This window comes from Lepisosteus platostomus, chromosome 11 (assembly GCF_059453375.1).
Source record: "Lepisosteus platostomus isolate fLepPlt1 chromosome 11, fLepPlt1.hap1, whole genome shotgun sequence".
Lineage (NCBI taxonomy): Eukaryota > Metazoa > Chordata > Actinopteri > Semionotiformes > Lepisosteidae > Lepisosteus > Lepisosteus platostomus.
Genome location: NC_142621.1, coordinates 6,037,919 through 6,052,836, shown reverse-complemented (window position 1 = coordinate 6,052,836; position 14,918 = coordinate 6,037,919). Strand labels below are relative to the sequence as shown.

The 14,918-nt window shown below is 37.1% G+C and overlaps 1 protein-coding gene across 2 annotated transcripts in view; it reads left to right on the top strand.

Annotated features, from left to right (window-relative positions):
* Positions 1–14,437, top strand: part of LOC148651874 (BTB/POZ domain-containing protein 19-like) — a 46,187-nt gene extending 31,750 nt beyond the window's left edge. For both annotated transcript variants that reach the window (XM_088598122.1, XM_088598121.1), the window contains 4 exons: positions 2,751–2,819; positions 7,094–7,225; positions 7,890–8,015; positions 10,801–14,437. In XM_088598122.1, coding sequence (XP_088454248.1) covers positions 2,751–2,819; positions 7,094–7,225; positions 7,890–8,015; positions 10,801–10,938 — 465 coding nt within the window. In that variant the 3' untranslated portion in view covers positions 10,939–14,437. The remainder of the gene's footprint in view (positions 1–2,750; positions 2,820–7,093; positions 7,226–7,889; positions 8,016–10,800) is intronic.
* The last annotated feature ends 481 nt before the right edge of the window (positions 14,438–14,918 follow it).

Below are 14,918 nucleotides of genomic sequence, written 5' to 3'. Positions count from 1 at the left end.
TGATTACTTGGAAAAGAAAGCTAAATAAACATTCTTCTAAACCGGGGAGGGGTGATCCTGTTCTTACAAATCCAGTACGTCTGTAGGTTCTCTAGGTCTCTTGAAAGCTCCAGCAGCTGAAGAGCTAGAAGAGGCTGTTAAATCAATCACATTTAGCCAACAATGAGCTGATCTGGCTTGTTAACAGTGCAGATGAAACGAACACCTGCAGACTTGCTGGACCTCTGGGACCCTGATTGCCCATCCCTGTTATAAACAGTAGTCTTGCAGGCTTTTCAGTATTAAAAAGCATCCTGTCAAACTTTTTATAGTGAAAGATTTCTATTAACTTTCTTCACAAAGATAAAGAATGAAATAATGTAAGTGGTTCACCAAGGCTGTACATTTATTCTACATCTATCTTATAAAACCGGTCTCAATTTTATGTTCAACCTAATAATGGCAGCAAGACAGTCCATTGAACTGTTACTGTTTTATTTTTCCATAAATTACATGTATCCTACTAAAACTGTCTGCATTAACATTTAATCCAGTACAGAGAGGAAACTGACTGCATGGCTGTTATTCATCTGTTGACAAGTCCCCTGTTCCTGAAAGAGTTATTTTATTAAAGAGTACTACTTGAAAATATCAATACGGTTTGTTGCTGAAACTCTGTGGCAAAGAGAAACTGTATCCTTTTTTAAAATTACATACAATAAAATAGTCAATGTAATGGGAAGATAAACTTTACAAATACAACTTCTGTTTTAAAACTACCGATTGAAGTATTTTCATGTTTGCTTTGTAAGTATTCTGTCTATGAATAGACATTATATATAAGATAAAACAATATAGAATTGAGGCTGATGTTTTAAACTCCAAAAGCTTGATCATAAATATAATCATTTTTATAGGTATATGTTTATTTTATACAGTATCGTCTTTCTTTGGTAGTTATATTTTTATTTGGCTTTACCGTATTTTCTGCTTGATGTTCTTGATACTGTATGTATTTAATCTTTGTCCAAACATGGCCATTAACAAAACCTTGAATAAAGTCCTGATAAAAGTTAATTATCCTGTAATTTGGCACAGGAGGGACTACAAGCACTGAAAAATAAAAAATGATAATACTGCTCAGAATTGAATTCTGAACTATGACAGAACACAATATATTTTCCTATCCTGCGGCAGGGTACAGTATGTGTTTTTATATTTTTATTACAGATTTTTAAACCTATTTTTCTCTAAGTCAAGCGGTGTTATAATTATACCACTTCCTTGAGTGTGACAGTAAAATGAAATAATATACAGTAAGATGTGGAAAGTTTTTCTGATAAGTTTGGAATTTAAACTCTTATCTGTTTTTTCCAAGACATTCCTTGGTCTCTTGGCTGTATATAACTCTGGCGGGGTTGGGCTTTTATTGCATTGAAACTTGACTATTAACTGTATATGACCCAGCTGTTTTTATGCAGCAGTCTTGATGTAGATATGAAAATTGGTATTTGATCTGTGTTTAAGAAATGTAGAGTCTGAGGCCTAAAACCTACCTCTCAATGTTCTTCCACAGCGTTATTGCTAATTCCTTTTCTGCCTGTTACTGATTTAAGGACATTGAAATGGACATTATTGAATGTTATAGAGGGGTTTGCCATCTCTGGATTTTCCAGAGTCACAATGAAGCCAGTTTCAGGGGATATTTGCTTTTTTCTCAACCTCTCTAGTTGTTTCCTCTTTTTGTTACCTCTGTTAACATATATTTTTAATATAGAAATCAACATTCACTTTACAGTCAGAGGATAATAGCTCCAAAGTACAAGCAGGAAAAAAGCCCCAGTAAATTGTAAACAACTTAAAAGTAGCTAAGCAATGCATATGTAATAAAAGACACTGAGTTTATTTTCTCTTCTCTTTCTGCTTTCAAACAAAGTCTTTAAAATAGGTTGGAGTGGGGAGCGGTGTCAGTTTGCAAGCTGCAAAGGAACAAGTAGAGGTTAAATCCACACTGGAAAATAGAAAACGCAATTTTTCAGATGTGAAACCCTGTTTAGGTTTGTGGGACAATGAAGGAGAGAATGAAATTTGAGACAGAGGGATGGTTAAAGAGGACAAAGGAATGAGAATCCGCGAATGGGCACACCAGGAGAGAAGTGGGATCCAGAGAGATGGGAAAACTGGGATAAAAATTCCAGGGAAAGTATAGAAAACTGATATCTGATATAAACTGATATCAGTCAATGGAAAGATTTAGAATAAACAGGTAAAATAGATTAAAACGGAAAGAGTAATCCCCTCCCCTGCATACAGGCCGGTCCTGTGCTGTGCTACACTGGAACACAAGCTTGTCACCGATTCGTCCATTATAGATTCCATGATTAAGCATTTTATTTTGTTTCCCCTTAGAATATTCCCAAAAGAAACAAACCTTTTGTCACAGTATATTTTGTCATGCATCTTGAATAGTTTGAATCATTGTTACACGTTACATTAAGGGAACCTTAAACATTTGCATGGTCGTGGACAGATAACTGAATGAAGGTAATTACTGAAGACCATGTTGTTCTGTCATTTTCCTTTTCATCTTTAACATGCTGCTTGTCAGTTGGACAATTTATCTCTTTGTTTTATTTCACTTTGTTCTACCAGTCTGCCAAGTCTGTTTGACCCCGTCAGTCTACTGATCTGTATATTGGGGGATGTTAATGAAAGGCTTTGATAATTTTGCATGATATGAACTCGTGCACACCATTGTCTTTGCTTTTCAGGCAGCAGTGACTTATGGGCAGTTGGATATGAAGGAGAAGTGCCTCATGTTCATAGAAAACCACACTTGGGTAGGTTCTGGACTGATTTGCTGAGAAGTTTATACATTGAGCAATGTCCTTCATACATGTTATGAAATACATTCTGCTTTATAGGTTTCCTTTATTCCGAGTAATAAGTAGTTGTATACAACAAAGGAATAATGAAGTTAGATGCGAAAAAGATAATTACCATATTTATCACATGTGCATACTAGTATCTAATCCCCTTTAAAACTTGTTTTTTGTAAATTCTTCATCTCTGTAATGAAGGAAAAAACTGTCTGATTCTGTCCCTAACTTTACTATTGCTCTTAATGTTGTCTGTAGGAAGCAAGTTAGCCTATAAAGTCACAACGTAAGTTTCCAGCTTACTTTTAACAATGTTGATTTTCCCCCTAACTACATCTTTTTCTGGACATTCTTTTTATATTTATTACAAGAAAATGAGTTTTAATTAAGATTCATTACTAAATACTTCTTTTAAGGATGCTGTATATATTCACAACCATTTTAAGTCTACATCATATGTTACTTTTCTAGTTGAGTAGACAATGTTAAGAAAAGCACAGTCTTGGAACTGACATTTGCTTTCCTGTGAATTAATCAAATTATTTAATACTGTGGTGGCCAAGCAATTAATCAGCATTTGTATCCCAAGGTTATTACGAGTCATCTCTTCTGAGTGATTTCCCTGGTTGAGATTCAAGTCACATTACAGACCTAAGAAATCAGCTGCCGTCACATGTAAATTCACATATTAATACCTCCTGTTCACCATCTGATCAGTCCATATGCTCAAATATGTAGATAGCCAACCCTTTTCTTTTGCCTAAACTTTCATTTTACTGATTGTACTTATGAGAGTGATAGATTCAATTCACACTAAAGTTCACCCTTCTTTTTCTGTTGAATGTGTCTGAATATATTAAAGGTTTTAATATGAAAACATTGATATGCCAACCCCCTGCCCTGAACCAATCAATAGTGACGTACCATCTGCCGTAGATGCAGAACTGTACAGCACTGAAACATTATTTACATAATTGCATCACATTGTGCGATTGTTTGGTAAAGGTGGTCAGTGTCTGTGACTCCACTATAAGAAAACCTCTTTAGAAAACAAAATTTGACCGACTTACCCATTCACTGATGCAAGACTTGTGATTCCAAAGCAGACAAAGGTGTGAATTCCTTGGACATTTGATTAAGTATTAAAGAAGAAGTGAGCTTGCAGCTTTTACTACATGAATCTTCAGTCTGAGAGTGTTTTTCGACTTCATACTCAGTGGATGTTGTCTGTTTGATCTAGATCGTGCATAGAAGTGAATTCCTCCAGGAGACACCTTCAATACAGAATCAGAACAAACGTTTTTGTGTTAAGTTATCGTTATGTACAATAACACCATCTTTTCACAGTATGTGCACAGTCTACATTCTGAATTATTTACCTTTCTCATTTACATGGGAAGGGAATGTAATTGTTTTTCTTACTGCCAAATATAAATGAGAAATGTGAGATTGTGGTAGTTAAAGATGTAAAATGGTTTTAAGAGAATAACTTTTGATATGCATCTCGCTTATATAATGAGCTACACATATAATGTCTCTTGCTTTTAATTAAACTCTTAATTTAGAATGCAAGGTAGCTTTTCACTAATTTAAAAAAGAAATGATGAAAGTGTGAAAGCATTCTTGGTGTAATCAGAAATGTGTGATAATTAGCAGTCGCCATCCTATCCATTTCGATGTGCAGCTTCCCACACCTTGAGGTTGATCATCTTGAGCTGAGGAACTCGTTACTATGGAAAACATCAAAAACCTGCCATCACATCCTCTTTTTTCGGCTGCATGAGTCATTTTACTTAATGCATATTTATTTTTCTTCCCTCCCTGTCCTTAAATCAACACACCCCCCAAGTGATTGTGGAAGCTCAGAATCAAGACTGCCATGATCTGTATTGCTCAGTGGGACTCCAAGCAGGAAGACTGCTGGTGTTAATAGCAAGGGCTGGATCCTGTGAATGAGTCATGTGGTTAAGATTGAAACAACTCCCTAATAGGAACCCTGAGTCCTGCTTCTTTTAATTAGATGCAGAATGCACCATGCTGGTTATGAAACAGCTTCCTGTAAGATGAATGGCTCATCCGCTCAGTTTAAATTCTGCAGGTTAAAAAGCAAAGTTTTTTGAGACTTTATGTTAAAGGGGAATTGTCAAAGTTAATACAATTTTAATTGTATAGCTTGCCTGTGTCTAAATATTTATAATTTAAACAGGTCGCCCCTCTTTACCTCTCCTGGCACAAGGACTGTTGTGAGTTTGCTGAACAATTGATTGACCATAACTTGGGGATATAAAAAGTACAATGATGAATTTGAATAAAATAAACCAATAGAAAATAACAAGTCATGGGACCTGCAGTGGCCTCTGACTTGTGTGTTTACTCTGTAGCAGCAAATGGTATTTCAGGCTTTGACAGCTGTTGTACCTGCTGTGTTTATGGGATAGAGTGAAATGTATTAGTAGCTATTAAACACTTCACACGTTAAGTCACACATTACAAGCTTGAGCTATTCCATTTCGTTGCGAGAAGGGATTTTTGAGTTGTCTCACCTCAGCACGACCTTCCTTTAAGAGCGCAAAGCTTGTGAAGACATGCAAAAAATAGCTCCCAGGCTCAGGCCAGCTCTGATTTTAAATTAATGAGTTTAGCTTATTGATCCACTTTATGGTAGGGCGAAGTCAGTGACAACACTTTCTTGTTTCTTTTTAGCACAGTTAGGATAAGGCTGAAAAAAGTGCAGTTATTTACGTTTAACTTATTTGAGATGCAGAAAAATTAGAAAATCAACCTGTTAAATGAAATAGGATGGACATTTAATTTTGAAACATTCTGTTCGCACAGTGACGTCTGATGAGTAAACTAAGTTTAGCTTAGTTTTGCCTGTAAACGTTTTCTTTCACTTGTCTTTCATTAAACCTTAAAGTACATAACATTTTTTTTCTGCTAAAGAACTTTGGTTGAATTTGTTGAGGAACTGATTTATTATTACAGACTGCGTGGATGGCAATTTACAATTTAAGAAACACAATTTTACATTTAATGTTTAATTACTTACAGTACATCCACTGAATAGAATTAAATAATAATCCTCACACTTATTGAATTATTTTCTGGACACTCCACTTAAAGCATTTAACAAGTAATGGGGACTCCCTTCACCACCAACCAGTGTGCAGCCCCACCTGGATGATGCGACAGCAGCCATAGTGCACCAGTACACTCGGCACACACTACCATCAGTGGGGAGGAGAACAGAGTGATGAAACCAATTAATAGATGGTGATTATTAGGAGGCCATTCCACTGGGGTTTAACACCCATATTCTTTTCAAGAAACACCCTGGGATTTTTAATAACCATGAAGAGTCAGGACCTTTACGTCTCATCCTAAGGACAGTGCCCTTTTCTACACCATAGTGTCCCCATTACTGTAGTGGGGCATTAGGACCCACACAGACCGCAGAGGGAGTACTCCCTACTGGCCCCAATAACACCTCTTCCATCAGCAACCTTAGCTTTCCCAGGAGGTCTCCCATCCAGATACTGGCCAGACTCACACCTGCTGAGCTTCAGTGGGGTGCCAAATGTAAGTTGTAGGGTGATATAGCTGCTGGCAATACAGTAAAGGATAAGAACAATAAAAAATACTTTAGAGAAGTGAGAACTGGAATAAAACTTGAGAACACTATAAAAAGGGGCACTTTTTGCTCCTGTTTTTAAAACCAGTGTGCCTGTGTGTCTTAATAGTGGATACAATTTTACAGCATTGTATAACCAGAATAACAAAGCTACTTTCCACCATCCTAAGCACAGTTCTCTCTGAGTGTGCTTTAGAAACTGAAACATTCTGTTAACACATTTGGAACAACTGTATCTAATCTTGTGAAGTGTTTACCTAGCAACCATATAAGCAGTGTATGAAAAGGTTGTCTGATGCTGCAGTGATATCAGATGCAGATGCTGTTTGTGTCAGGCTAAGTAGTGTCAGAAAGTGAGGGATCTCCCTATGGGGTCGAAGTCATTGTCTGCTTATCTTCTGTTTTTGTTTTTTTTTCATATTTCTAAATAAAAATGAATACAGAGGTTAGAGCAAACTGTTTTCAACATGTACCCCAATGAGGAACAAGTTGCAAATATGTCATCTTAAAAATCCCTCTCTTTTTCATTTACCACAGCTTTAAACTACTACTTTTAAGATTATTTCAAATATAGTATCTCTGACTTTTGCTGTCATGTTTGTAGGAGATTGTAAAGACTCGAGGCTTCCATGAGCTCTCTGATCTGGCATTGGTGTCCATTCTGCAAAGTGACCTGCTGCTGATCGATGAGCTGGACCTTCTGTGTGCTGTGCGTGAGTGGGCACACGTCAATTCAGTACGTATCTCCTGCAAGTTCAAACAAACAACAGAAGCCTAGGCTGAATATGGGGGGGAAAAAAGAGGATTTTAAACAAAAGACTTTTTTCTTTACATCTGAAGGTGGCATAGAATTGAAGAGTGAAAACTCTTCTTGTGCTGAGAGATTTGACCCTGTTTCTATGGAGACGGTAACCTTGTGGCTGTGCTTGAGTCGAATGTCTTTAGCGGAACTGGATGAGTGCCACACCTTGAGCCCAAGGCCTTTAATGAGACCAGCGATGAGTGTCCTGCTCTTTGTTCAGCCTTATCGAAACTGTTACTCTTTTGAACTAAAGCATGTAGTTTGTATAAAAGTGCTAATTGCATCCATCGGAAGTGACCTGCATGCGTGCACCTTTTTGAAGCACTGATTGTGATAAGTGCTTGATGATTATTCTTGTGCAACATAATCATTCTTGATCTCTGACTGTACTGTAAGAAATGAGATACCATTAACTGTAACCTGTTTGAACGACTAATCCAAAGATCCATAAATCAACATTTCTGGAAGATAAGCTCTCTATTTTAAAACGGTATCTAAGGGTGCTCTTTCCCTTAGAATCCAAGGAAGAAAATGGAGGTAGTTTAAGACCGTGAAAAGTATAACTAAATTTGGCCTTTGTGTTATGAATGGTTCAAAGGTGGTTCTGGAGCTGCCCATTCCTGATGTAGCCAAAGATGCTGTGACACATTTGCGACTGTCCCTGCTGTCCCCTGAGGAACTCACCAGCCTGGAAAAAGAAAATCACAAAGACGGTCTTATTCCTGTATGTATGCACGCAGCCGATACAGGCTCAAGACCTGAAGTTTATGCGAGTCTTAGTTTGTCACTTACCACCACATCTCAAGCAACAAACTGTCTCCTGCAGATCTTGCTCACAGTTGCAGTGAGTGGGTGCAAAAACCTTTTGAGGTTACACACTTCAGTTGAACTTTTCTGCCCCATACACCGTTTTCGTCCTTGTCTCTGAAAATTAAACATTTACCTCTTCGTATATGTTAACTATATGGGGACTGTTTTAAATCCTGTAATCTTCTTGGAATGTTAAATCCAAGCCAAATTAGCATACTTTATTATGTTTTGATCTACTTGTAGATGTCTAGACCTTATATGAAGTTAAAAAATTCAGTTTATGTTATAATTACATAACATCTGCAGACTGAATATTTTAAGTGAGATCAATAACTGAGCACTACTGTTTCATACTGTCACAGAAATAGTGCTGCTTTACAATTACCAGGTCAGACTCTAAGGGTAGTTTTGTAGACCTTGGTTTGTAATAAACACCCTTGCCTATATTAGTATTAAGTTGTCCTGGATATGTGATAATTAGTCATTGAAACCATATGTATGTGAATATTAATTGCTGTTCTTTCTAAATTTGGTTTTCCCCAGAGTGAAAGAGAGATTTGTTCTAAAATTGTCTAAGTTTGTAATAAGTTAAAAGGCTTCAGCCCTATGTCTACACTTTTTTGTTGACTTAATCAGAACATGTTCTAAACAGCTTTAGGCTTCAATTGAATTCTTATCCTTAATGGTCATTTAATTTTTTTTAAATCAAGAGAAGTACAGCCCACTGCAAATTACAATGCACCACTTCTTATTCTTTGCCCTTCTTGGAACTGATTAATTTTGAGCTACAGTGGAATGAAGTAGTTACACTGTGTGAGAGGTTAAGTAATGTTATGTTATGTATTCCATGGATCAAGAAGGAATACTGGAGAAGAGTTGTGTGTCCTGGTGCTTTTCTTATTTCTGTCAGGCAATTGAGATTTTAGATGCTAAAGCCAGCTACTAATGACAACCATTACCTTTAAATTTTAAGGGATTAGTTTAATACCCTTTACAAAGTGTTGGAAGGCCGCCTGCCCAAAGGGAGGTAGGATTAATGTGATGTGCTGAATACCAATGCTAGAAATCACAGCAGTGTCCTGGTGTAATTGGAATGCAGGTGCTGTGACAGACGTTAGTGATGTCATGTGCTAGTCAGATATCCTGCGTATGAAGGCTCCTAAACTCTAGCTGTGACAGTGGGACCTTATTCATTAACATTAAGCTGCTCCTCTCTTCTCTGCTGAGATTGTTAGGATATAACAGTCTAAAGTGTTAGCACATTGGCTGTTTCAATTTTCTTATGAATTCTGAATGAATAGGTTGCTGGTATTTTTTCAAAGTTTTGAGTTTATTGCCAGGTAAATTATTAATTTTATGTTGGTGTTAGGCGGCCTTTTTGCTTGCTTTTTTGATGTATCAGGTATTAGCTGGAAAATCTAACACTAGTCCACTTCAGTACTGTTTAACTGATATGTACAATCTACTTAACCTAATACAGCAGATGTTGCAGATATGGCTACTGTTTTTAGTTGTTTCTAAAAAAATCTTTAGATTTTTCAACCATTTTTTTTCTTTGTGGTATTGCTCTGGTAACGTGAAGAGTTAAAACACGCAGAACTAATTTTTTGTGGTTAGCATTTTTGCTAGCAGTCAAAATTAATAGCATTGTTACCACAGTGTTTTTAATTTATTTGTGGTAATTTGTTTCTTGAGTCTTGCTGGTGCAACAATATGCTTGCATGTGCAGTACCTCTCGTATATGTAGAAAGAGACTTGTTGTAAGTGAACAGACAACCATTGCATTTCCGAAAAAGCATTATAATCACCTATAAAAACCAGACCGATAAGTGGAAGAGTAGGTTTGCAGACAACCATAAAACACAGTCATCATAAATATGAATTCTGTTTGGCTTTTGAGACATTTGCAGAAGCACTGCTGCCAGCAGTTAATAACGTTGTTGTGAAGGTTAAGAGAAGCCAGAATACCATCATTCACATCCTTTGACACCGTCAGTCAAGAGAACAGGCACTTTGTTCTGCAAAAAGATGTGTGGAAGCCTTAACAGATCATTTGGAAATTAAGGCAGAACAAGACAGCACCAACTGGAACCATTAGGGCAACCCTGGGTACAAAGAATCAAAATAAACATCGATGCTAATGCAACGTCAGTCTTCAACAGTGTGTGAGGCCATGCACTCCTATAGTAATGTCACCTAGCAGTCCAGGTTATGGGGGTGTTTCTTTAACCAACAAGGAAATGTTCTTTTGTTGGGTATCTGCTAGCCTTTTCTGATGGTCATTTAAAGAGGGAAGTGCAGTTGGTGAAGACAGTACTTCAGTTTACAGTACCCATCTAAAACAAAAATAAAATAGAGATATTGTAAAATATCTACTATACCATATACATATATACAGTGTTGCGTATTCAGCAAGAAATGTGTTGGAGATTGTGAAGGATTCCATTTACGACAGCGTTTACAAAATGTCTTTTGACTGCCTAGACTGAAATGAGAAAGTGACTATAAAAAAAGACATTGAAGAAGTGTGCATCTGTTAGGGTTGGGAGTTTGCGCTTGCCGTCAACACGGCTCAAAAGAAGATGAATACATCGCCTCTTGCCGGAGCTGAAGGAGCAGCAACCAGGGCTCCGTTGCGCGGTAGCAAGAAAATCAATTTAACAGGTTAGACAACGCCATTTTTTTGTTCGGTCTGGCAGGTGGAGCAGATTGCGGCGGCCTGGAAGTTCCACGCGCTGAAGAAAGGCAGCCGGGGGGCCCGGCCCCATCTGCCGCGGAGACGCAAGGGCACCCGACCGCGGGACCACCACCGTTACTTAAACCTGCAGCGCAAGTGAAAGGGTCACCCCGTCCCTTTCGCAGCACAGAAAGGAGATGACAGGTCCTATTCACACAGAAGGGAACTGCTGCTAGACAGTCCAGGCTGGGATATGCAAAACAGGGCCGCCCCTCAGCCTGGGCCCCAGCAACGGTTTTTCACTTGAATGGATCACATTAGTCTAATACATGCGCAGGGTACGTGCACCTGTCTCGAGACGCATTAAGGTATTGATGTGTGCAAAAGAGGAAGGTTAACAGGAGCTTAACCTTTTTTATTCCTTGTTCTGGCCAAATATGCCGTGTTCTCCAGACGTATTGGGACAACACATTACGACTTGTTATTTTACAGTTAAGCAATTTGTATCTGTCATCATGAGATTATTTACAATAAAATATTTTTGATACTACCATGAATACATCTGATCAAATTGGGGGAAAACAAAAACATACTTTGTGATCCTCCTATTGATTTTAAGTGACCAGTATTGGGTAATAATGAAGTATTGGGACACATTCATTTTAATGCTTTCCGTGAAAGTCAGTATCGGTCACATTTCCCTTTGAGTAAAAGACGGCATGAGGTCTCCAACCTTCTGAGCTCATCAAAGTCTTCGTGTGAACATTTGACATGCTTTGCTGCAGCCACATTGAGTTATTGCCTGTTCTTGGGTTGTTCCGACTTCAGTCTTCTCTTGAGCATGTTAAAAGTGTGTTCAATTGGATTTACATCTGGAGATCGACTTGGCCAGTCTAGGTTTTTCTACTTTTTCTGCTTTTGTTGAACTGCTTGTTTGCATTGGCCTTAAAGGGGAATTGCAATGATCATTTTTATATTTCAGGGATAGAAAAAATTGACATTGGCGAGTGCATTTCAAACCACAATGAAAGTAAAATGTACACAGTAATATGTAAAACCTCCAATTTACATCACAAAAAGAGAAAGTTTCCAGCTATGTATAGCACCATATTGCCATCATTGTGATTCAGAACGAGGCAACAAAACAGGCTTGCGAATACATCCCTTTTAATCCAATCGAAAAATTGCTTTTGACTTTGAGACCGTTTTGCCGACAAATACTACTTGTTAACTCTGCATGAAGTTCACATTGGAACATTTCTGTGGTCAAATGTCTGCTGCACAAATCGTACTTATTCGCTGGCATTACATTAGTCATTACAATGACTAGTGAGCAGGAAGGGCCCGTGGCAAGCCCAGTGGTTTGCGATAACATGGCAACCATACAGTATTTTCACAGAGTTCACAAATTTGTGCTTAATTGGGAATTCGTAAAATTTTAGGATACTGTCAGTTAATTTATTTTGCTGTTCCCCTTTAAGCTTTGGGTCATTGTCATGCTTCATGGTGAAGCACTGCCAAGTAAGTATGGAAGCCTTTTTCCTATATAAGAATTAATCACTTATCAGAGAAATACTATTAAGGTTTGCAGTCTTCAGCCATTATCATTATTCATTAGCCTTATGTAGACAGAACTTGGACAGAGCCCAGCTGTGTAATGATTTTCCCTGCCATCTGTATTTTTTTAAAGAAATTACTGGAAACCTTAACATTCGAGCTGATGTGAAGCATGCCGAGGGCAAAGGTATGGATTCTCTGAGCAGTCAATTGAAACTGACATATTACATTTTATTAGTAAATGTACCTGAATGTCTTTTAATTTTTAAGAAATATTTTCCATCCTAGAGAACTTTAGACAAAGTAAAAATAATCCTTTTGCATTTCATAAAAAGATCATCTAAATGAGTAAATATGTGACTATAATTATTGCTGGCATGAATATTTATGTTATTTCACATATTGGGCAATCATAAAAACTAGACAGCAGATCACATATTCTTGGATGTCATTTTCCGTATAGCAGCTTTAAATAAGGCAAATAAGAAATACATTCTGTCACTTTCTTTAAGCATTCACCTGTTCTACCACTGTGTTATATTGCAATGGAAATATTATTTGACTCAGGACCACAGAAATCCCAAGGAAGACAGTTTTGAAATGTAACCAATTCAGAACATAAATGGAAGTGTAGTCAGACTTATATTTTTTTTAAATCTGTACATCTGTAAAAAAAACTTAAGCTTTTGAAATCAGAGAAGTGTTATTGATACAAAACATGCCTAAGATGATTTTTCAGGGTCTTGACCCCACCCATTCTCACCGTTTTCATCATCCTTTTGGTAGGATGGAGACCAAAACTCTGCCTGTAAGGTTGTCCAGTTAAGTTCATCTTTAATTTATATTTATGTGGTGTGTCTCCAAGGTTGTCGTGTTTTGTAAAATCTGAAGGGTTCCTGATTGTGTATTTTTTTTACCATCTATAGTATTATTAATGCAGACCTTTTGCTCATTACTGAGGCTCTGCAGTTCTATTTATTCAATGTTATGACAGTTGACAACTGCCAGAAATTATTGATGGCAAGCGTCACCTCTAATATTTTGGACAATATGTTAGTAGACTTGTCAGCTAAGTTTCCTGTAGCCTGTTTTTTAGTAGATGATCTGTTCTCATTTGTTATATTTATTGCTGACTTTTAAAGGACAAACTTCAGAAGCTGACCTTTAAATGTTTTAAAGTATAAAAAGTACTTAAATACTTGTTTGAAATATTCAAAAACAATTTAGAAGTCGAAGTAGTACTTGTAACAAACTAAAATGTATCCTTTGACATTTATGTTTTTTAGTCGATTTGTCAATTAAGTTTTATCCAGCCTTGAATGGGTTAGGCTTAGAATGCCTAGAACAATCAATCAGAATGAAAGGGTTGGTTTTAAAATGCTTAATCAGAACCAGTCATTAAAAGGGAATGTCAGGCAGGAGGCAATAATGGGTTGAACAAATAAAAACTTCCCCATTGAATGCATTTTAAACAAATGACCACATTATATGGTATGTAACTTCCAATTAGACTATTTTTTATACAAAGAGGAAAGTTTGTAAAAATCCTGTTTGTATTTCATTCGGTTTTTACAAACAAAGGAACTTCAGGGCAGAATGCAATTTTGTTTTTTACAGATGTATTTTTGTCTTCCAGAAAATCTTCTCTCTCCCTCGTAAATGAGTGCATGACAGACTGGAAAAAATGTGGGGATTTCCCTGTGATAACTTAAATTCCTTTATCCTTTTAAACTGCCACAACAGAGAGCCTCCATTAATGAATAACCCAGAAGCAGGCAGCTGTGCAGTCATACCAGGACTTTGTGAGCTGCTTTCTAAATATTTCATATCTAAAAATAACAAAGCTGGAAATGCATTGTTTTCAGCGCATTTCAGTAGCTTTACCAAAGACAGTTCTTCCAGCCTTTTGTGATATGTTGGTTTCTGAATCATTCACAATCCGAACAAAAAATGTATTAATTTAGCATACTATTGTATAGCTCGGATATATGTAGGAATAATATGCTGAAACAAAATGGTTTACATGTTTTCCTGTTTGTTGCCATGAAGACCTCTGACAAGACATTGCAATTGATGTCAATAAATATTGCTGTTTTTTATGATTCTTGTCTTGTTTAGCATATTTGTCATGAGTCTGATTTTTATTAACTGTTCTCACAATAGCATGTCATGCTTTTATATTACAGCTAAATGGATACAATCAGAAAACAAAGGGCAGAGTTTGCCCCCAAGCTGCCCCAAGCCCCATTGTAGAAATGCATGTTGAGACGCATTTATTAAGATCTGCATTGCCCAAATAAGAAACGTGTTTCATGGCAGCATTTTAACATAATCGGGGGATCTCCCTGTGTTACAATCATGTGCCTGTTTTAAGAGTTTATCCACGGACATGCAGAATATGTTTAATGCATTCTGGGGGGATTTCCCAGTTTAGTTATTAACTGTGACACTATGAAACTGTTTCATTTCCAAATGGGCATATAATTTGATCAAACAATTTCTTTGCCCTTCAAAGTTCTGCCATTGCTCCCAGCCCTCATAATGCAGATTGTGTCATAAGCATGAATATCGGGTTAAACTTCT